Source organism: Cyrtonyx montezumae, unplaced genomic scaffold (assembly GCF_038088225.1).
Source record: "Cyrtonyx montezumae isolate F1298 unplaced genomic scaffold, pur_monq_1.0 scaffold_2, whole genome shotgun sequence".
Classification (NCBI taxonomy): domain Eukaryota; kingdom Metazoa; phylum Chordata; class Aves; order Galliformes; family Odontophoridae; genus Cyrtonyx; species Cyrtonyx montezumae.
The window spans coordinates 63,413,595-63,437,252 of NW_027071936.1; the positions used below are offsets into that span (position 1 = coordinate 63,413,595).

At 51.3% G+C, this 23,658-nt stretch overlaps 1 protein-coding gene across 1 annotated transcript; it reads right to left on the bottom strand.

The window, feature by feature from the left end:
- Positions 1–2,564: 2,564 nt before the first annotated feature.
- Positions 2,565–6,609, bottom strand: CD8B (CD8 subunit beta). Its single transcript, XM_065735964.1, has 4 exons — positions 6,473–6,609; positions 4,542–4,892; positions 3,198–3,290; positions 2,565–2,819 (listed from the first exon to the last, which is right to left on the bottom strand). The coding sequence occupies exons 1-4, from the start codon at positions 6,537–6,539 to the stop codon at positions 2,641–2,643; spliced, it is 690 nt and encodes a 229-aa protein (XP_065592036.1). The 5' UTR covers positions 6,540–6,609; the 3' UTR covers positions 2,565–2,640.
- Between the last annotated feature and the right edge of the window lie 17,049 nt (positions 6,610–23,658).

The following is a 23,658-nucleotide window of genomic DNA, read 5'->3' on the forward strand; positions in this document are numbered from 1 at the left end:
GTGAAATTCAGAATAGGCAAATGTAAAGTGATACACACAAGCAAAGTCAGTCCTGGCCTTGCCATAAGACAAGTAGCCAAACATTACCACTCAGGATAGAAAATCTGGGTTAAGGCTGGTAAAATCAACTCAACGTTGGCTCAGCAGCAAATTTACTTGGAAATCAGAAGCAAATTAGATGTTAGCAGGTAGGAAGGCTGCAGGTTGCTCCAGGGAAGATGTGGGTTGGAAGAAAAGGTTAGGAAAAATTTCTTCTACAAAAGGATGGTCAGGAGCTGGAACGGGCTGCCCAGGGAGGTGGCTGAGAACATCCATGGAGGTGTTCAGGATCTGTTCAGATGTTTTACTGAGGGATGTGGTTTAGTGGGAATATTGGTGGTAGGTGGATGGCTGGACTGGATGATGCTGGAGGTCTTTCCCAAGCTTGGTGATGATACTATGAAAGGCACTGGGTATTAAATGAAGAACCCAGCAACATCACTGTATGCTCCAATGGTCCAACCTGTGGCACCAGGCAGATGTCTGAATGCTCTGCGATGATCTCACTGTGTTTCAAAGAGGGGACTTGAAGAAGTAGTAGGGTCAGGAAAATGTTCAGGAGTATTGGATATCTGAGATGGATTTGGAGTAGGCTGAGACTTGTTAGCTTGAAAATACACGGTCTAAATTAGTATTCACTAGAGCTCTCTAGGTTGTGACTGGCAGGAGGGTGTGGAAGGGGCTTGAGTGCTCACTGCCTCTTCCAATCAATAGAGGATTGCAAACTGCCTTGGTTTATGAGCCCAGCAATGGTGGAGAGGAGGGACACAGGGTTGGGGACCAGGAGAGTGTCTCCTCTGGGTGACAGATATGGTTGGATGGGGCCCAACAGTGCCAGCTCATGTTGGAGTGTCAGCAGGGCATGGTGTTTGCCCAGGAAAACTGAGTGTATTCCCAAAGAGAGGCATTTCTAAATTACAGCACAGTGATGCTTAGTACATCGGGGTGAGTGAGCCAACTGAAAACAAACTGGCTGGAGAGAGGCTGTGTATTTATGGAATGGCTTTTCCACTGCTGTTCAGATTCATTTCTGTGCAGCCTCAGCATTTCTGGTGTACTGAATGAAATGTAAAGCCCAGGGAAGTAATTCCTGCCTGGAAGCAAATTTCGTGTTCCTGCAGCTGTGCCATTTGTGTCTGCAGTTGTGGTGCCTGGGATTTGCTTGTGGCAGAAGTACTGGAGGGCAAAGAGTGAGCTACAGGGAAACACAATACAGGAGCTGAGTGGGTTTCTTTTTCTGTAAGTATCCATCAAAATATATATAACTTTCAAGATCTGTGAAATAATATTTATAGAACTGTGTGCATTAACGTGGACATTCAGTAGCTCTGGCTGCTGTGAGCCTGCTTCCCTGCAGTGAGGGGAGGTCTAACAGCCAGTGACCACGCACTGAGCCATTAGCACAGGAGAAACAACATCACGACAAACTGAGCTCTGCCTGTATTATTAGATCAGCAATTGGGGTATTCTGGAAAGGTGGAACTATTGCTTTTTTAATCCATTGTCAAAAGTTTCATGAGAGCCATAAGAATATAAATAGGGCAGCACTACTTGCAGGACATCAGCTGGGTGACACTGTGACCACAGCACCTTTCTGGTCGCTGCCTTCAGCAGCCACACACACGTGTTTTTCCATGGGGTCTCACCACAAACACCCCTTTCCTGCTCGCCTGCACTGCAGCACCCCTGACCTTTGCCTGTTGTTGAGCTTTCAACTTCTTTCGGGTTAGGAACAATGAAAGAAAGCACACGCTGGGGGCTCGTTTTCTCAGATGTGAAAGCTCCTTTTCATTAGTGGCTCTGTTTGGAAGGAACCTCTGAGAGGGGAGTGATTTTTTCCACCAGCTCTCACATTTGTGAAACTACCTGCTCAGATCTCTGATGGTGACAGAGCGTCACTGCCTGAACCCCCCCCCCCACTGATGAGTAGATGCATTATCAGATTTTGTTCATAGTTTCCTTTGGTGAAGTGTGCTTGCTGCTCTGTTTAGAGGGGAGGAAAGATGCCCTGTGCTCAGCACCCCAGCTGCACATCCCTGTGTCTGGATTAGTGCCCAGCTGTCGGGCTCCTCTGCCTGTAATCAGCACCCAGCTCTCCTGGCTGCTTGGCCTTGGGACAGGCTGTGTCTATCTGCAGCTCGAGCGCTCTGTTCCCCCCACGGTTTTCGCATGCTTTAACCCTGCTCACTCCCCAGCTCCTCGCCGTGCTCACAGCCACTTGTTGACCCAACCGATTCAAATCAGGGCTGCAAGACACCAGGCTGCAGAGCTGAGTGATATATTTACCATTTCTAACATCTTTACAAGGTGTGCAGTCACCTCTCAAAGCGTTCCTTACAAAAATCATCAACCAGCACAGAGCCCAGAGCATCTTTCCAGCCCGGCTGTACCCACTTGGTACCCCAGTCCCAGTGCAGAGCCAGCTGCTGTGCCCCCAAAGACTCCATGATAAAGGCTCAGCACATGGCAGGAGCTGGTCCAGGCTTCTGTGGTGTCCTCGCTGGGTCACATCCCAGCAGGGCTCAGCCCCACGCAGGCGATGCTCCATAGCTTTTCCCATCAAGATTTACTTCCTGTGGACTCGAAGCCACAGCCTCCTCCTCAGCCCTGTGGGGAGATGGTGCTGATCAGTTTTGGGTCCCTCACCTCCCCACCCCAATCCTGGGCTGTGCTGTGGGTACGGTGCTTACGATAGAAGCGTTGGATAGTGGGGATCAGACCCAGCAGGAGGAGCAGGACACCAGCAGCCAGCGGGATCCAAACCAGGGGGGTGCAGGCACCTGCAACAGGGAACAGGGTGAGGAGCTGCCCCCCAGCTCAGCATTCTGCCACCATCCTGCCTGGGTGGTGGAGCATTAGGTGAGGAGGGATGGTTCTCAGGAGGGATGAGGCCATGAGCATGACCCCGGGGTATCCCTTGAGGATGCACTAAACCAAAGGCGTCACAGGGAACTCAGCTCTGGGTTTTGATAGCATTTCTGTGGCATTCTTGCTGGTGCAGGGATCCACCTTATGCTGCATCCAGGGGAGCTGCACCTCTGGGGAGCACTGGAGCTAAAAGGAAATCCTTCCTGGCCCCTACACCCATGTTGAACCCAGGGCATCTCTCCCAGAGCAAAGCCCCTCACGAGGCAGCCTGAGCCCATGCGTTCCTGTACCTTTCTTGATGGCTTTTTTTGGGGGTTTGCACTGCATGGGTTTCTTGCTGAGCGGGGCCAGCGTGGACATTGAAGGCAGAGGCAAAACATCAACTGTTCAGGAGAGAGATAGAAGAGAGTTAATGTCACGTTGAGCACAGCAAGCAGGGGGTGGCTGGAAATGGCAGCTTTTAAAGCTGCACCCATCACAGAGAAGTTTGGGTGGAAGGGACCCGAAATCCCATCTGGTTCCAACCTCCCTGCCACAGACAAGGACACCTCTCACCAGACCAGGGTGCCCGAAGCCCCATCCAACCCAGCCTTGAGCACCTCCAGAAATGGGGCACCCACTGCTTCTCTGGGCAGCTTGTGTCAGGTCGTTCGTCATTGCAAAAGCTGGTGTTAGTTACAATTGAGAGCTCTTGGGATCTCTTAATAAACAAAAAAAACCCCATCTTGAGATCGTTTGAGATAGCAAGTGTTGGGTGTCAGGAGTGGTCTGAGCCCCTCGGTGGCCACAGAAAGTCCCATAGTGTTAATAAAAAGCTAAGTGGGCAGACACAGGCAGGATTAAAGCAGAAAAAAGGGGAAAAAAATCCCCAAGCTGTGCTTACAGTCAGGCACAGCCTCACCAGCACTGCCCCGCAGCCAGAAATAAGCACCCATCATTTATTTTAAGGTTTTACATCTCTGCCTATTGCTTTCCAGACCTGTGCACAGGGATTGCAGCAGCACAAAGGGCTTTCAGGGGTCTCTGGGTCTATCACATTGCTGCAGTTGTTGCTCAAAACTGGATTTGTTTTTCTAATAAAGCGATAGATCCAAGGGAAGGTAGAGATGATTTGTTTTGTCCTGGCTGCTGAAGGGAAAATAAGATGTTCCTGAGAGTTGAGTCTTTTCCAGCCACCTGCTGAGGCTCAGCTCTAAATTGGAGTGTCCTTGATCGTGCTGAGTTTCAGCCATGCTTTTCATGCCTTGCTTTTGGGACATAGATAAGCGCATAGTTGATAAAAACAGTTCTCCTTTATCTGAAATCAGTTTCTCTTTGAAGCAGCAATGATCCCGATGGGAATTTTGAGACAGCACAATGAATGTGAGATGTGGGGTTTGCATGCAAAAAGCAAGACGGAGTGTTTTAGAGCCAGTACCTACAGCTGTGCCTAAGTTCAGTACATTGTTTGTCTCCCCAAAAGCCCACCAAGAGATGCAGCGTAGACCTTTGCTGCACTTTCTGTCTTATCCCATCTTATAGACCCCAAAACCCCAACCTTACACCCCCAGACTGGGAAAGCTTATACACCAACGTGCTCCCCCTCAGCCCAGCCCGCTGCTGGCATGATTTGGAGCCCCAGGAGCGATGCTCACCCACGCCAAGCTGGGTGCCAGTGCCCAGGATGAGCTGGGAGGACTGGGTGATGCTGCAGTAGTAGGTGCCGTTGTCGGAGCCACGCAGCCGGCTGATGTGCAGGCTGTAGGAGTGGTGGGAACCCGTCCCACGGATGCTGAACTTCTCCTTGCTGATGTTTGTGCCATAGGTGGCTTTTCCCAGTGGATTGGAAAACACCAGGAACTCAAAGTGTTGCCCACCCTGGTTCCAGCGATACCAGTAGACCCCTGTGTGCTCCCTCTTCACCGGGCAGACAATTTCTGTGCTGTCGTTTGTTTGGGCTAAAATATGCCCTGGAGTCCGGGATGTAAGTAGATTTGTACAGAAACCTACAAGTAGAGACAGGAACTCAGAGCTGTGTATTTTACTTTCATTAGAATCATAGTTTGGGGAAAACCTTCAAGGTCCCCAAGTCCAACGATCAGCCCGACCTACTGGGTCCCACCGCTGACCCATGTCCCTTAGTGCCACGTCCACTTGTCTCTTAAATACCAGCCTTACTTTTCCTTCTATGCTCAGTAACTAGCATCAGATCAGAGCCCCAGTAGCAGAAACATCAGCCTGTATTAGGAGCTGGACACAGTAATCCTCATGGGTTATCCTCCCTTCACAGTAATCCTCCCTTCCAACTTGGGATAGTCTATGATCTATCGTAGAATCGCTTGAGTTGGAAGGGACCCTAAATGGTCATCTGTTCCAACTTCCCTGCAGTGAACAGGGACAGCTACAGCTCCATCAGGTGCTCAGTGCCTGGTCTATGGTTCTGTGATATTCCTTCAGAGGCCTTTTTGGGTTCCCAGCTATTTTGGGGGGAAAAAAATAACATACTTCACCCTGCAACTACTCATCTAGGGACAGAGCTCAGTGGCAGAGAGAGGGATGGAGGAATGATTGTAAAAGTGCTATATTTCTTTTTTTTGCATTGGAATCCAGACAGCCTTTTCAGCCCCTTCTCTCCCTTATTTTAGTCGCTAAACCTTTTAGATTATCTCTGTTGTTTTGCAGCTAGAAACATGAACATCTCCTGAGCTGCTGCTGTGGGGTATGTGTTGGTCCCTTCCTATGATGCATCTCTATTTCATTTTATTTTATATTTATTTTTGGGTGGCTCTTTTTCATAAGAATTTTGCTATTTGGAGAAGGAGAACGACTCAAAGGCAGCAAAAGGATTTGAGAGCTTCGTTTTTGCATTGTATCACCTTGTTTGGGCTGCGCAGGTACGGTAGAAAAATTATCTCAGCAGCACTTGGTCTGGGCAGACAGGAGCAGAGATTGTGTGTGAGAGGAGCGAGCTGGCACGGCCTTGGGGAAGGAAAATAGAAGCTGGAGCAGTGCTTTGTGTTCAGCAAATAATCCTGTACAGCTGCACAGCCTTTGAGAAAAACAGCCTCAGGAGATAAGGATGCTCTCTCTTCCCCTGCCTGTTTCCCAGGCGAGATTTAGAGCCGTGCACAAAGCTGAGCAGAGCACTTTTTCCCCCCTTTTTATTTTTTGGCCTTAAAATGTGCATATTCCTTCAAAACCCCATAGCCACTGTTGCAAACAGCCCAGTGCAGCCCCAGCCCCACAAGCCCAGCCGTGCAGCAAGCGCTCAGCCCTGGCTGTGGTGTGGGGTCCGTCTGGGAGCACGGGGTCAGGTGGGAATGGGGCAGCAGCTCAGGAACGAGAGTCCAACCGAGCACCTACCACCACCATGCCCACTGTCTGTGTTCCTCCGTGCCACATCTCCACGGTTCTTGAACACCTCCAGGGACAATGACTTCACCACCTCCCCGTGCCAATGCCTCAGCACTTTTTCTGAGAAGAAATGCTCCCTAGTACCCAAACCTGAGGCTCCCCTGGCACAGCTCGAGGCTGTTACCTGGGACTAGTGATTTTAATTGCCCTCATCCACAGATATCTCTCTTACCTGGAAGCTGCAGGCAGAGCCAGAGCCAGAGCCATGGCCGGGCCATGGCGGCCACGTCCAACATCATCCAACTGTGTGCAGGTGCTGCTGGTGTTGGCTGGTGAGGAGTTCCCGCTCTCACAATCAGGTGTCGGGGTGACTGGGCTTTAATGATTTCCTCCTATTTCACCATCTAGCGTTTCCTCCCGTTGTCAAATCTGGCCTTTAGGTATCAGAGAGCAGCAAGCCAGCCTGAACAAATGAAACAACTCCCTTTGGCTGCTTTCTGTCAAAACCAATTTGTGCTCTAAATGAGAAGATGCAACTCCAGGCGCACTGCCGTTTGCTTCAGCAGAAGGCAGCAAAATCAGCTGCAGCCCCCGGGGTTCACCGCGTAGCAAAGCGTCCTTGTGCAGGAGGCATTCTGTCCCAGGCCTGGAAAATGCTGAGAGCTCTCCATGAAGCACACGAGAGAGGCATCACAGAGCGCTTTGAAGACGACAGCAAGAAACCTCAAAGAAATTTAGTGGCTGACAAAACCGCAGAAGCAAGGAAATTCTGCTCGGGCTCCCCACCTGGCCCTGAGCTTTGACACCGAGGGCCTCATTTGCAGAAGTATTTAAGTTATAGGTGAAGGATTTGAAGCACGAGTGGACTGGGATTTGAGTGGTGAAATGTGTGGTGTGAAAGTGCACGGGGAGCAGGGGTCACGAGCCCGTGGTATTTCCATCTTTGGGAAGAAATGTCTTGTTTGGTGTCGTTGCCTTCTCTCCTTTGCTGGGGTTCCCTCCTGGCTTGTGCCTCACACGGCCTCTGGGGTGGCCCTGGGGTTCCCCCTCCCTCTGTAAGGGGTCCCCTGGAGCTGTGAGTTGGTGGATGAATGGAAAAAAGGGTTTTGTGTCTCATTTGGTGTAGTTTGTTCACATTTTCACCAGATCTTTTTAAGCTGCTCTGACACATTTCCCCCCCACCCTTCTGTTTAATACAGTTTCCTGCTACAACCACCCAGAGCCTTGCGGTGAAGGGTAAAATGTAGGGTGGGCTGAATCGTTCCTTAACTCTTTCCTGGCAGAAGCAGCCCAGGGGTCATTGCAGTGCTTTCCAGCTCATTTCATTCCATTAAGCATCTGGGGCTGATCCCCCTCATTAGCACCTGCTCAGATCTCTCCTTTCCAGCGCTCCCACATGAAGACCTACCCATAGAGGGTATGTAAACCATACCTCTTTTTATCAAGGGCCTTTGTTTAAGAAGTGCCACTGCAAGTGAGTCTCCCTGCCTGCTGCCATGGCTGGGTCCCCCCTATCCCACCTCATTCTTCACCGACCCCTGCCCATCTCCTGCCCTCCTGGCCAGGATCGGAGTGCTCCCACAGGTGTGTTCAGCAATGTTACAGCACAGGGCACATTACTGCGGGCTTCAAATGCTTCCAGAAGTGTGGTGACAGCAGCCTGTTGAAGCAGATGCTTTGACTTTTGAGGTTTCCCCAGGCTCTGAGCACCTGATGGAGCTGTAGGTGCCCCTGTTCATGGCAGAGGGGTTGAACTAGATAGCCCCGAAGTGTCCCTTCCAACTCAAACGGTTTTATGATTATAGCAGCTTTAGAGATGCTTCCCTGCAGCACTTCGACCTGCATTTGTCCAGTAGGAAGAAAAGAAGAATACTAACGATGTCAAAGCTTAGCACTGGAACGGCTTCATGGCTTTCTTTTTCTCTTTTTGTTTAAAAGGATGGCTCTCAGGGCTGGGTGCTGCTCACAGTAAACACACTGGAGGTGGGACGGCTGTTTCTGGCAGCCCATGGCTGGCAACAGCAGCCCCGGTGCCGTGGGAGCGTGCAGGCAGCCAGGTGCTGCTTATCACATCCCTGCTTTGTTTGGGGCTGCTGTCTGGGAAGAACACAGGGGGGGTGAGCTGAACCCATCTGTTCCCACAAACAAGAGGTGTTTGTGACCTTGCTGAGGTACAGTGGCTCCCGTGGGACCCTAATGACGAGCTTTGCTCGTGGCTGGGGCAAGATGGAGGGGGGTCTTTGAATTTTCCTGTATTCGTGCTACTCGGTTGCACAGTTCCTAGTGGGATTTAAGTCTTTAATATGTACAATGAAAGTCGACCTTCTTGATCCTCTGCCCAGCCACATCCCTGCCCCATCTCCACAGCCTCCTTCCAGATTTGCTCTTTGCCCTTCCCCTCACCTTCCCTGCACCAATTCCCTGCTCTTTTGCTGCCTTTGTTACATTAACAACTCTTTATTTCCCCCTATGATGTCTTTTTTTTTTCCAACAGAACACGTTGCTTTTGGGAACTGGGGCAGAGCATCGGGAAAGAAGAGGTCTGCAGTGAAGAAGCAGGGCCCCAGCTCTGCTGAAATCCCATTTTGCAGCAGAGCCATGGGCCAGGCTGGGCTGCGCACACAGGGTCTGCAGAGGGGCACTGTCCAGCAGGGATGGTCAGATCCAGGGGGCTGAGCTGCCTCAGAGCTCCTCAGTAGCCTCAAACACAAGCATTTGCTATAAAAACAAGGACAAAGCTGTATCTTCAGTGCTTCCTGGGTTACAGGGGCTGATTTGGGGGGTTGGGGAGTGCTGCTCAGCCTCGAGCCCAGTTAAGCACAGCCAGGAATGGAGCTACTGGAGATAGGGGATCATAGGGTGGTGGGGCCCCAAATGAGTAATCCCCAGGGCTTAAGTAGCTGCATGGCAGAACTTTTGCTGTCTTTTTCTTATTTTTAATGAGTTAATTCCTGTACTTGGCAGGGGGAAGGGGGGAAAGCAGCTCTGAGAATGACAGGGGAATGAATAATGCCCTTTTCTGTGTAAAGGCAGAGGGAAGCGGAGCGGGCCGAGTGATGTGCAGGGCTGCGAGCTGCGGTGTGGTTTGTGGGGTGAAACCAGGGCTTCGCTTGTCTGTGCAGGTGCAGACCTCCAGCTGTAGTTCAGCTGATGCAGCAGCAGGGCTTAGCCACCCCAGCATGCTGTGGGGGAGCAGGTTTGCACCCCCAGCTACACACCGGTGTGCAGTGGGATGGCTCCCAGTGCAGAAATGCTGCTGCTGAAGTCCAGGGGATAAATTGGATGTGAAATATTCATTGTGTGAATTGAGGGGGCAACGAGTATTACAGGTTCAGATAGTGCAGGGGCCCACGTGGGATGCCCCCCAAGATCAGGGGGTAGCAGAGGGATGCAGAAAGCAAGTGGGCCATGAGGAGAGTCTCGGGGTACGGGTGCTCAGGGCCAGGAGGCAGTGGCTGCTCCAGATCTCCCTCTTGAGGGCACTTGCTGCAAGCAGAGGTTCTTGAGATGAAGCGGTGACTAATCCTGCCCCCCTAAAAAAAAATAATGAGCAGAGCACCTGCTCCACGGTTATCAGTGCCAGAGAGGATAAGAGAAGCCAAACAAATTGTCCTTGGGATGATAGCAGCAGAGATGCACCACCTGAGGGAGGGAAAAGCACCGAGGAAGCAAACAGGCGATATCATCCCCAAACAACGATGTGCCATGGCTATAAAGAGCTGCCGGGTCTGAGACCCCACCAGCACCTTGACCCTAAAGGTGCTGAATCCAGCAGGCTTCTGCAGCGTCCATCTCCAGGTCCCTGCGACTCCCGACACGTCTGGACAAGGATTGGTGAGATCTTATTATCGGGGTCCTCCTCCTTTCCTCTTCCTTGCCTGCTCCCCGGGTGCCGGCGGGCCGCAGCGGCCGCCCGCTAGGCCTCGGTCTCCCATCCCCTCTGTCCCCTTGTCCCCATTGTCCCTTTCCCTTGCTGCTGGGTTTGGTGTCCCGGGGAGGTCGTGGGGCTTTTCGGAGGGTTGGTTCGTGGGTCTGTGGGGTCCCTGTGTTATGGTAGTTGTGCTGTGAGACGCGGCCGTCTCTCAGCTCATTCGCCCCAGCTCTCACTATGATGTCCGATATCGTTAGCAACTGGAAGCTGGAGCAGTTTGTGCTCCAGAAGTGTCTCCCTCCAATTTGGTCCCCTGGGGCCTTTCAGGGCCCCGAGGCGTACCAGCAGTTGTGTCAGCAGTGGGAGAGCTGGTCTGAGGAGAACAAAAAGCCCAAACCCACTAACAAGTGCAAAAAGAGAGCGGCCTTGCAGGGTTTGCTGATGGTGGGCAGGGAGTTGTCCAAGTTGCTTAAGGAGGCTCTTGAGAGTGTGCAGACGCTGGAGCAAGCCAAGGGCGAGCTCAAGATGCAGGTGGACAACCTGCGGGCGGAGGTGCAGGGTCTGTGCGGGGACTCGCTGAGGAGCGCGGTGGAGATAACCCGGCTGGAGAGCAAGCTGGGCTATGAGAAGTTGAAAACGGAGGAGTTGGAGAAGGAGGTGGGCAAATGGATCGGGGAGACGCACGATGCGCAGAGCGCGGTGCGGGCTGTCCTGCAGGATGCCCAGCGGGACCGTGGCACCGGCCCCGATCACAAGGTGTGCCATGCCAAGATCCAGGAGCTGCAGGCTGAGCTGGGGGTGTCGCGGGGCATTGTGGCTGCCATCCAGGGCAAGAGGAACCGGTTTGGGAATGGCGAGGGGGATGACTGCCTCGATCCGCACCAGCCCCACTATGACTATGAGGACGATGTGTGGGGGGCCAACGGCCCCACCAGGCCGTCCCCATATGCTCCCCTGCGGGAGGAGATTTCCCAGCTGCAGGGCAGCGAAGCGGAGGTTGCTAAAACCAAGAAAAGTCCCCCCGATGAGCCGGTCAGCCACGGCCCACTGCAGGCTATCGATACCAACCGGGCTGTGCTCTGGTTCACCCCTGAGCAGCTCAAGACAGTGGGAAAGATGCTGGGGCCACTGACCAAAGAGACAGCAGTCAACTGGCTGTCCAGGGCACAGAGGCTGCCCCGGTGCCAGAGCGGCAGCGCGGTCAGTGACCTGATAGACGTGGTGAGGAAGTGCATGAAACCCGATGATTTTGCGGCCCTGCCAGGGGATGTGCAAATGGGCAATGTCCAGGATATTGGGGACGTCCAGTCAGCCGTGCTAAAGGTGTTCTTCCCAGAGGTCAACCCCTTGGTGCTTTTCCACCAGGAGAAGCAGAATCCTGAGGAGAGGCCAGATGCCTATGTCAACCGTAAAAAGATGCTCTATCAGATGGCAGGGCTGCCCGGTTCCAAGGAGTCCCCCCTCGATTTTGATAGGCCCGAATTCAAGGAGCCACTGGTGGTGGGGCTGACCCCTCCTTTGCGGGTAATTGCAGGTGGGGACGCGGCAAGGAAGCCGCTCTCAGAGCTAGAGCAGATCCTGACCCAGAATTTCGAGCTACAAAAGCAGGCGTTCCCGGGGTACATGCTGGGGGGGAAGAAGGGGAAACCCTCAGCCATGTCCTTCCAAAATGCGGGGATGAGGAAAATGCAAGGGGACAACCGGAAAGATCCCGATGGCAAGAACAGCTCGGGGAAGGAAAACCAGCAAGGGTTGAGGTTTCAGAAGTCCAACCCTTGGCGGGCTGAGCTGAGGAAGCGTTTGATTAAATATGAGAAGCAGGAGGACATTGATGGCTTGCCAGATGCTGAGCTGTTTCGAAAGCTGGCACTCCACGAGGCCAAGAAGCACAGCAGCTCCAACCCCATTGACCCAGGGTCTAAGGCTCAGCAATAGGGCTGCCAGGCACCCGCATCGCCCCTTTTTGTGGCACCGATTAAGACCGATTTGTGGGGGCGCCTGATAGTTGATGTAACTATTGGAGGAGGGGTGCTTGGACAAGTGATGTTAATTGATACTGGTGCCTCTTATTCAATTCTGAACATGACCCCTGGTGAAACTGGGCTCTTCCAAACACGTGAAATTATCGAAGTAACTGGGCCAAACGGCCAAAAATCCTCAGTGCCATTTACAGAGCCCATACCCTTTGAAATTGGAGCTGCCAAGGGGTCAGAAAAATTTGGGAAAATGGAAATGAAGGGAAAGCTAGGAATTCTGGCCATCTCCACCCTTACAAAGGTGGGGGTGGTAGTGGACCTGGCAAACCAAACATTGTTACGTTGCCCCCAAAGTGATGTGCCTGTCATCCCAACAAGCCACAGAGTCATGGCAATCAAAGCTCCTGAGCTCCTGATCCACCCCCAATGGGAGCCCCGAGTGAAACGGGTAACGGAGCAGTTCCCACAGGTCTGGGCAAGGAACAAGTTGGACTGCGGGCGGATCAATGCTGTAGTTGTGGTAAAAGGGCCAGACCCCCCTCCTCAGCAGCAGCCCCAGTACCCAGCTGAGGCTGAGGAGGGCTTGTGGGATACAGTCAAAACTCTGCTAGACCAGGGGGTGCTGGTGGAGCAGCAGAGCTCCAGCAATGCTCTAGTGTGGCCCCTCCGGAAAGCTGACAGGAAAACCTGGAGGCTGACGGTCAACTACAGCACCCTCAACCAGGTCACCCCACTGAAGGCATCCACAGTGGCCAAATACCCCGATGTCATGGAAGCCATCTCCCGTGGATCAGAGTGGTTTTCAGTGCTCAGCCTGACCAGCGCGTCCTTTGCCATTCCCCTGCACCCTGAGTCCTGGCACAAATTTGCCTTCACTGTCCAGGGACGGCAGTTCACCTTTACCAGGCTCCCCCCGGGCTTTCACAGCACCCCCGCCATCTGCCACACGCACGTGTTGAAGATGTGGGAGAAGCTCAGCCACAAAGAGAGCGTGTTATCCTGTGTTGGCGACATCCTCATCCACACTCGGACCAAGGAGGAGAACCTGGAGGTGCTGGCGGAGGTGCTGGAGGCCATCCAGAAGATGGGGTTCAGGATCAGCCCAACGAGGGCCCAGCTGTGCTGGAAGGAGGTGTCGTATTTAGGGGTGACCATAGGGGAGGAAGGGCGCTCTCTGGAGAAGCAGCGGGTTGAGTTGATTCAGGAATTGTCGGCGCCGGCCGACGTTACCACCCTGCGGTCCTTTATGGCTCTTGTGAAGTTATCCCGAGAGTTCATTGAGGGCTTTGCAGAGAAGGCCGCCCCACTCTGCAAGCTCCTCAGAAAGGATGCTCTGTGGGAGTGGGGTCCAGAGCAGGATGAGGCAGTTAAAAACTTAAAGGAGAGCGTGGCCCGAGCCCCCATGCTGGTGTGGCCCCGTGGGGACAGACCCTACGTGCTGCAACTGGCCACCATGGGGGCAGGGCTGCGGGCCACCCTTAGCCAGCGCCATGGTGCCGTCCTCCAACCCATTGCCCATGCCTCACGAATCCTAACGCCAACTGAGCAGCAGTTCACTGCATACGAGAAGGAGGTTTTGGCCTTGATCTGGGCTCTGCAGCACTGGGAGTACTTGGTGGGGTCTGCTCCAGTGCTGCTAAGGACATCCCGTACCCCAGTGAGGTACCTCTTGTCAGGGAAGGGAGAGAACAGACCCATGCGCTGCCCCAGGATGGCCAACTGGGTGCTGGCCCTGCCCCACAAGGACCCCCCCGGGGAGGCTCAAGAGCCCCCACCCAGCACCTATGGGGTGGTCATCAGCAGTGAGAGGGACGGGGAGGAGGTGGGGGAGCCAAAGCCACAGCGGGCACCGCTGTTTGAGAGCAGCATCAGCTTGGTGGATGCCAAGGACAGAGGCTATGTGGTATGGTTTGTAGATGGCTCCAACTACCACGAGGATGGGGTGCCCTACACAGGCTATGCTGCCATCAATCGGGACACTGGGGAGGTGGTCAAAGGGAAGTGCCTGCCACACTCCATCCAGGCTGCCGAGCTGGTGGCTGTGACAGTTGCCCTTGAGAACACACCAGCAGATCAGCCACTGGCTATATTTTCAGACTCGGGCTGGGTGGTGAGGGTGGCATTGGAGTGGCTGCCACTCTGGAGGGAGAGGGACATGCATTCAGCTGATGGCAAACCTGTCACCTATGCCAAAAAGCTGCAGTACCTTGCCAAGCTGGCAGAGCAGAGGGCACACCCAGCCCAGATAATTAAGGTCAGGGCCCACAAGAAGGGAACAGAGGAGGCTAAGTGGAACAAGGAGGCGGATGCCAAAGCCAAGCAAGGAGCTAAGGAAGGGCAGATGTGGAAGGCCAGCAGGCCCTCAGAGAACGGTCCCTTGCTGGTGGCTGCAGGCAGGAACTGGGTGAATGTGGACTTGCTGGGCTTGCAGGCACAAGACCCAAGTGTCCGGGAGCTAGCACAGAGCAGGGAGTACAAAGGGTGCAAGGTCTGGAAGGATGTCTCAGGTCTGGTCCTGGCACGCAGAGAGGGGGCAGATTTCCCAGTCTGGGTGGTGCCTGAACTTGTCCGGACAGAACTGGTGGCTCTGGCTCACGAGCAGGGGCATCTGGGGATAGATAAGACTTTGGCAAGGCTACAGGGTGCTGGCTGGTGGCCTGAGATGAGAGAGGACGTAGAGAGGTATGTCAGCAACTGCCTCACCTGTGCAGCCAACAACCCTGATGCAAAAACAGCGAAAGCCCTCCTGGGCCACCAGAGGATTTCTGGGCCGTGGAGCAAGCTACAGATGGAGTTTATCGGTCCTTTGCCCCAGACGGCCCAAGGGAACAAGTACTGCCTGGTGATCAGTGATAACTTCACCAAGTGGGTGGAAGCATTTCCAGCTCGAAACAACACAGCCAACACAACGGCCAAGATCCTGGTAGAGCATGTCTTCTCACGGTGGGGCATCCCAAAGGAGGTCGACTCCGATCACGGCCAACGTTTTGTCGGGGAAGTCTCAAAAGGTGTGTGCCAGTTACTGGGCATTAAGCAAAAGCTTCATATCATGGGGCATTTCCACAAGCCTGGCTTGATGGAGGGGCCCAACCAAACACTGAAGGTGGCACTGAGGAAGATCATAAACCAACAAAGGAAGGATTGGGATCGGAAACTCCCGCTTGTCCTCCTGGCATTGCGGGGAGCTGTGGCATCTCAGGTACATTCTCCCCCAAAAATGGCTCCTGCAAGAGACCCAAAGATGCTGGAGCACTGGTGTCAGAGAGGGGCACCTCCGGACGAACTGCAGCCCCGTGTGCTGACAGACAGGTGGGTTCAGGACATGCTGAGGACGGTGTCAGCTACGTACCACCAGCTCGCCTCAGTGCAGGAGGCCAACATCCACAAGATGGATAAGCAGCTAGGAGTGCTGCTGCGCCCCATGGAGTGGAACACAGGGGACCTAGTAACGTATCGGGAGGTTAGAGAGAAGAACCAGGAGCTGGGACCCCAGTGGATGGGACCGGTTAGGGTTGTGAACAAGGCCAGCTGCTCCATGTACCAAGTAGAAATCAGAAAGGGGGCGAAAAGACAGGAAAAGTGGTTCCATTCTTCACAGTTAAAAGCATGGAAGGGAAATTAACGGGGCTGGAGAGCCCGCTTTGCTTATGTTTTGCAGATGAAGGAAAATGGAAGGTGATTGTGACCAGCGGGAAAGGCGAACTTCGTGGCATCACCACATCCCCTCTGTGTGCTGCGGGGAAAATGCTTTCAAATTTGTGGTTGCAGGATTTGCTTTGATTTCTGGTATGTCCATAGTGCTGAGCATGCAACATGCCCAACCAACCCACCAGCACCTCCAAGAAAAAGTCAGTACCAGCTCAGACACACGCCCCAGCAAATGGGCCACAGCCCAGCACAGGGTTAGGAGGTATGTAAGAACGGGCTCAGATTGGCCCTGGTCTCAAGCTCTTGTAAAATACACAGGTAGCATGGGATTAAATTCTAACGGAGGCTTAAATTTGTCAACAGTAGTTATGCATGGGACTGAAGTGTATTTGGAAAATGAATGGAGCTGGGATAGCACAAGCAGGCTTCCACAGCTGCTGGGGAAGGTGGGGCAAGAAATTAAAGTAGGATGCAGGGTAATTAATGGTTCCGGTCATCAGCAGGTAACTCAAATCTCCGTAACTGAAATAAAAACCAAGAAGAGTCAGAAAAAAAACTGTGCCCTGGAAAAATTGGATTGTTGGTGCAACTTTACCTTAGTCCAGCCAGTCTTTGTGGTCTGTCTCTGGGCCCAGAATAGTGTGGGGCTGTCGTTTAAATTCAAGATTGTCACCATGATGCATTCACTTGCCACCCTTAAGGTCTTAAGGTGCCACTTTCTGGCCTGGCGTGCAGCCCAATATGCTGAAGTGGGGAACCAAATGAAATTAGAAATTAGATACTCTCAAGAAAGTGTAACTGATGCAAGGCAAATTAATGGCACCGCTGTGACTCTCACTGCTCCTAACAGCCGTAAGTGGGTTGTGTCAGTTAATTGCCCCCCCGAGAGCAAAACGCTTCATGGATCTGAATTAAATGCAGAGACATCATGGTATAGCCAGGATTATGGGTATTGTTCACATCCACTCAAAAAACTGCAGGTGTGGTGTCAAGGAGAGCTGAATGTAGAAATGTCCCCTGAGCTCGGAGGAAAGTGGTCGATAAGAGGCCCCGAAGGATTTCAAAAAGAGTTCCCCATCATTGCTGTCCTGCGTCCCTTTGTTTCCAAAATAGGCCCGTATGTAGTTAAACAAAATCACGTCCAAGAGCTGTTGACCAGCCCCGTGCGCTCACTGAAAAAGGTGGTGCTGTCCCTGTCCACCGCTAACATTTCCTCCATCAGACCCCACTGTGCTCCCTTCCTGTCCACCCTCTACACCGGCTGGCTGGCCTGGCTTCACAGCCGCTCCATGCAGGAGGCCCGGGCCAGGAGGGACCTTCTGGCCACAGCCCTGGGAGGAGGAGGTGCTGGGCTGGGAGTGCTCAACAGCATGAACGTTGAGGTCTTGGCCAACAAGTTGGAGGCTGTCACCTCAGGCGTTCAGGGCCTCCTCAACCCCCTGAATTCATCCCTGGCCAGCCTGGGGATGGGGCAGTGGCTCGTGTCTGAGGTGCTGCCCACCTGGGAGCACATAAGTGAGAAAGACCACCAGGTGCTGTTGCGAGCGCTGGGAATCGAACAAAATAATGTCTCCCTTGCTCTTAGCTGCATCCAGGCCCAGATGTGGGTGCAGAGTGTCGTTGCAGGTATCCTGAGGGATGGTGACAACGGCATCCTCCCCACCGAGATCCGAAAGATCGTGTGGGATGCGGCCACGGAGAAGGAGCGGCAGCTCCAAGCCTGGTGGAGGCTGGTGAACTTCACCCACGACCAGGTCCTCAACACCGTCATCGCCCACGTGCTCACCGTGGTGGAAGCCCGCATCGAAAAGGTCTACCCCGTTGTGGCCCTGGGGATTAACACAAACGGGTCCGTGGTCTATCCCCTGGACCACAGGATGTGGGCGAGGGTGTCAGACAGAAAATGGCAGTCTGTAGATTTGGAAGCCTGCATTCTGGAACAGGGGCTGGGATTCATATGTGAAGATGATGCCCTTAAGGCGAGCGATGTTTGCTTTGATACCAGCGAGGGGATGTGCCATTTTGAGATCAATCCACGCAGCAATAACAGAACCGTGTTAGCTTACGTAGGGAAAGGGTGCGTGTGCTTTAGAACAATGTGTAAATACGTGCAAATTAATGACATCTATAATCAGACCGTGTTCAACGATTCAAATATGTGTGCTTGCAATGTAGCTATTATTAGAGGCTGTGATTTCGTGTATAAGCCACCAGTTTTCACTAGCCAATTGCTAATCAGAAACTATAGCCTGTATCGTAGTGTAACCCCGACCCCGATCGGGATGGATTTGTCGCTAGTAAAAGAAATGTTAGAGCATGCAACTTTACAACAGCTTTTAGAAAACGCTAAGGCAGAAGCTAAAAAGATCCTAATAACTGTACATCATGATGGCAAGGTTATAAAGCAGGTAGTGGAACGGATTAAGAGGGTGGGAGAGCACCACTGGTGGGAAATTTTCTTCGGCTGGTCCCCGACAGCGACCGGCATCTTCAACGCGCTCCTGCATCCTGTTGTAATCATACTGCTAATGCAAATCTGTGTGTGCTTTGCCATGGTTGCTACTTGTTACTGGATAAGGCAGGTGAGGCTCTGCATTGAGAGCCATTTGAAAGGACTGGGGCTGGCCAAGCGCCTCCTGCCATAGTCAAGGGCAAGACTGGGTTGGCCTCTGTGTTTGCCACCAAGAAGAACCTCTAGCTCCGCTGTTGGCTGCAACCCAGTAGGCGTTGAGCGGTGGGGACACAAGCCATACCAGACCTTGATGTGAGGGGGTTACCTCTTGTGTTACAAGAGGGCCATCCAGGAGCAGAGGGCGGGCCGTGCAGCCTGCAGGTGGTGTGAATCACAGAATGGTTGAGGTTGGAAGGGGCCTCTTGAGGTATTGGGTCTAACCTGCCCGCTCAGGCAGGGTCACCTAGAGCAGATCATCTGGGACTGTGTCCCTACAAGAGACTCCATAACTTCTCTGGGCAACCTGTTCCAGTGCTTGATTATGCCAACTCTTTTACTGGGAGGATAATGACTTCTCTCTGAATATCCCACTCCCAAATGCTACTGACAAAAAGCTGCTTTTGTGTGATTTAAGACTCCTTAAGCAAAGGAGAAGAGGTTAGGGAAAGCCATGGACAGTGCTTCTGGAAGGATACAGGAGGGAATGTAATGCCTGAGTGCAGAAAAACAGATGCTGAAGAGGGCACAGGTGCTGCCAGAGACTTGGAAAGCTGATGGAAGAGCAGAATGGAAGATCGTTTGATCTCACCTTGGACTTAAAGGAGCCGAATCCACATGGACCTTTGCAGCAAACTTCTCGGGGTTCCCAAGACTCCCAAGATGTCTGGCCAACAGATTGGTGAGATCTTGTTCTTGGACCCTGGACATCACTGCTTTGCTTTGCTTAGCTGTGCATACAACCAATAAAATCTGTCTGCTAGAGGATGGACTGTCTATTTCATCTTTTCCTGCTCACAACCCGCATTTATAGCTTTGGGTATCCTGGTGAAGTTCTGAACAAAAGGTGTGCTCTTTTTCCCCTTTTCCAGGCCAGACTCACTCCCTTGCTATTTGTTCACTGAAACACAGGGATTTCTGACTTGAAGGTGGGGGATCTGAGCTGATGTTACAGTTCACACATACGCATAGTACCCCCTTTATTCTGCCTCTTTCACCCTATTTTACCTCTATCTCTGAAATGGAAATGAGCCTTAAAATGTTTGTGGGGGGTCTCAAACAACTTTAAAACATTGCCAATTTCAAAAAGTAATTCAACCACCTCATTTCCAGCCCCATGTGTCCAACCTCATCTCAGATGTGCTGCTCTCTCTGGGGTTGGGGTGTATTACACAGACAAAAAGTCCCCCCAAAAAGTGCCAGCGCCTCACCACTCTTTCCTAATATCACCCCTGGGATTCCCCTGAAATAGAGCAGAAAGGCAGGAGATTACTTTGAATGGCATAGGCTAGAAGAAAAAGGAGGAGGAAAAAAAAAATAAACCAACACTTAAACTTTCTAATACGGCTCCCCTTCTACCCAGCATCTCCAGAAATAACGCAGTGCTTTGTTCAATAGAGAAGCACAAGGCTGTTGAAGATGAAGGCTGTTCCCTTGCACGCCTGTAAATGCTGCAGTGCTCCGTGCAAGGCCACCTGCAGAGCAGGGACACACGTCACGGCTGCAGCCACTTGGGTATGGTGTTGCCCTTTCCATGCCTCAAACAGATAAAGGTTTTTCCAGGACCTGGCTGATGGCAATACATGAGCACTTCCTGAAGCATAGGCACGAGTCAGACCTGCTGGGGGGCTCCCATTGCTATAGCATAGAATGGCTTAGGTCAGAAGGGACCTTAAAGAGCATTGCGTTCCAACCCCATGCCTTAGTCAAGGCTGCCATCCGCTGGATCAGAGAGCCCAGGATCCCACATCGTCAGCAAATGTTGCAGTATTACTACAAAGACACATACTAGCTGCTGTTTTCTTAAACAGCAATATATTTCCTTACAAAATACAATTAAAATTGAACAAAACAAACAAAAAAACCCCATCACACTGAATCATAACGAAAGATGATGCAGATACAGGGCCTGCACTGTGGAGGCTGAGATGGACACCAGCTCTCGGGTGTGCCTTCACCTTCCTCCCTCCCACTCATTGGAGCTTTTTGCTACACTGAGTGCAGGGTGGGAGGATGAAAGGCTCAGCACTGTGTGACTCTCAGCCTGGGCTGGGTGGGGCCACACCCTCACTGCGTGGTTGGGTCAGGATGCAGGGAGTGCGGCCTGAGGTCTTCCCCTGCCAAGCTAGAACTGGAAGGCTTGTGGCCTTGAAGGGAGGCCTTTGGCAGAGCCTTTAGGTCTAGACTGGCACAGAGCTGCAGCAACACCTCCACTGACCTCTAAGAACCGTGAAGAGGAGCCAAACCTTTCCAGGTGCTGAGAAGTCTGACATCTCTGTGGTCCCACTCTGCTTCACTTCATCAGCCACTCCGAACTGGACTCCTGGTACTGCAGCAACTTGGGGAGCACAAAGCAAGAGACAGATCATTGCTGAGGGGAAGCAGTGCAAGGCAGAACGATTCTTTAAGCACAACAGATGGATTTGGAAAAGGCTGAAGGCAGGGTAGGAAAGAACCGAGCTTGTGGAAATTCACCACAGCCTCTCCATCCTGCTCTTGAAAGTTGGGCTTAGAGAAGAAATACTTCTGGAAAAAAGCTTAGCTCTGAACAGGAGGTCTCATATTCAGTCTGTTTCTCACAGTATTCGTTAACAATGACCATGGTTCAGCCCAAGGAACTGTAAAAGTAGATAAAGAGTTTGGAAATGCACTGAGCTTTGAGGAAAATGACTCAGGAACCCAAAATGCCCATCTCTACTGGAAATGGATTCTTCTTGCTGAGCAGCACGGTGTGCCAGCGTGCACCAACCCTGTCTGGGCGTTTTTCTGCAGCTCCAAGGAAACTGTTTTCTTATTTCAGGAAGTTAAGCAGAAGTTAATGCCTAAGCCTCTGCTCTGCTAGGAATGACTGTTGAAATAGCACTTCGCTGCTTCCAGCTGGAAATTGAATTCTCTGCCATAAAAGACAGTTTATTTGGAGGTGGGGATATACTGGTGGTTTCATTTTTCCCCGAAGCTTTCCCACGGAGATTCATGGCACCATACCTACTTGTCTTATTCCCTCTATTTCTGAGGACCCATTTTTGCAATACCCACATTTTTCACCAGGTTAAGCATGCAGTCAGCCCTGCTGCAGCTGGTGGGCATTACAGAGAGCCTGTGTCTCTCATCTCTGTAGGAGAATGCCCACACAATTCAGCAGGTTTGGGATTGTAAGGCTGTGTCTCAGAGGCCATGGGTAGGGTTAACTTGCCAGGTGCCAGCGTTCAGTGTGCCCCCCTGAAACCACAGCCCCACTTCGGGGCATGTAAAATGAATTCAGCACTCCTCCCTTTGATCTTAAGGCTTCAAATGAGAAGTGAAAACAACTTCTTTACAAGATGTTCTGTTGAGTTGTGTTTTTTAAACACATTATGAACTCAATAGAAATGTTTTCACGTAGTGCTGGAGGTCAGAAAAGGGAAAACAGATTATTAAGGAGTGACATATTTCAGAAGAGCACGTTGGGCTCTCGGGGTGAAACCTCTGTAGCTGTTTCAGAACTCCAAGGGATCCCCAGGCAGACCTGCCCCTGCCCCTGCTCAGGTGTGACAAAGATCCACAACTCAGTTTGTTTCTCAAATCAGAAAAGGTAAGTTTAATGACAAGGACAGATGAACAGAATTAGTTTTCATTACAAGACAGTGTGGATTCCTTTGCTACTAAGAAGTGGACAAAGAAAAGACATTTACAGTAAAGAGCAAATAAAGCCATCAATCTGTATGCCTAGTGTTTTAAAATGTCTAGGCTTGGAAATAACTGCCATCACTAATGATAAAGGCTAAGAACAAGACAATGAGGGAACAATAACCAAATGATTTTAGAAAAATAAATACAGCTCTAACCTAGAGAAGTGATGTTCTTGTATGCTTCTGCTAGATGAGAATCTGCTGTCTTGTCTGCGGTGTTTACATCATAGATCAATCACTGTTGAATCAAAATACAGCAAGAGTACTTCTTTCAGGATCTTAACATCATCTTTGTTGCCAGAAGGTTTTAGAGTTACATTTAGAGAAGGTTGTGTACATGTACTACAAGTAGCCTGTACTTTCTTCCAGGTAGGGCAGGACGGTCTGGAGTTCAAATGCAGAGTTACCAATCTCCTGACTTCCAAAACTGCAAGTCTTATTTGAAAAGTAAGTAAACTGGCACTTACTTCCCTTCAACAAAGCTTTTTCTTTTTCATATCACAAATACCACATCATGGCCTTAACTCGACCGTTCAGATCTATAACTTTATAAAACAGAAACCAAAATCCAAGATTGCAACCAACCACAAAACAAATTCTTAAGAAATAAACAACATGCAAGGAGCCCACACTGCATTATCCTCAAGGCTTTTGAAACAACTTCTTAATGCAAAACTAAAACAAACCAGACAGTTCAAGGCTTGAGGGCCTTGGTCTCTGCTCCATCCCACACTACAACAACCCACAACAAAAAGTTTCAGTTGGGCAGAGCTGCTGAAAGCAGCAGCTCAGCACAGCTGCCTCTACAAACAGGCTACCCAGCAGTGCAACCAGAAAACATAATGGCTTTCAGACCCCACATCAATGCTAAGGAAAAGCTTTTCTGCAACCTGAAGGCACTGAGTGTTACTAAATGGTGCCTTGCGACCTTGCTTTTAAATACAGAGAACATATGTAGGACACCAGTTCACATGCCACAGTAATGCAAATCTATATTACGAAGGGAGGTCTGGTGGCACAGATCAAACAAGTGCAAAGTACTGCTGCTTCTTCAGAGCAAAGTCACAAATCTAGCTTTATTCTGGAGTCAAAAGCCTTCTGTGCTCTCCTGTAAAAGCAGTCAGTGGAACTGTTATACATACAGCTTTGCCTGGCAACACTGCAGTGCCCTTACATATCTTATAAGCTTACATACCTTCTTAGAAGAAAAAAAAACCTCCACAGTAGGCACCATTCGTATCAGGAAAATAAAGCATTCTGATGAACTTCCAAGAGCGTTCTGTAAGCCACTGACCCTTCTTTGAGGTATGTTCCAGAAAAGCCTTCAGACTTTCAAATGTACACCACTGCAATGACTGCTGGACATGTAACTCTGATGGTGCATACTACCAAACACTTTCAGAAGACAGACTTTTTCTCACTTCCAGATTGGAACAAAGCTTTGTTTAAACTCCAACAAATAAACCACCACCAACAAAAATATACAACAGCCATAGTATGGCACAAAATGGTTAAGATAATCTGCAAATAGCATCAGGCTCTTGAAGCTAAGTAAAACCCTCATCAGCATCTAAGGACAGATTCATC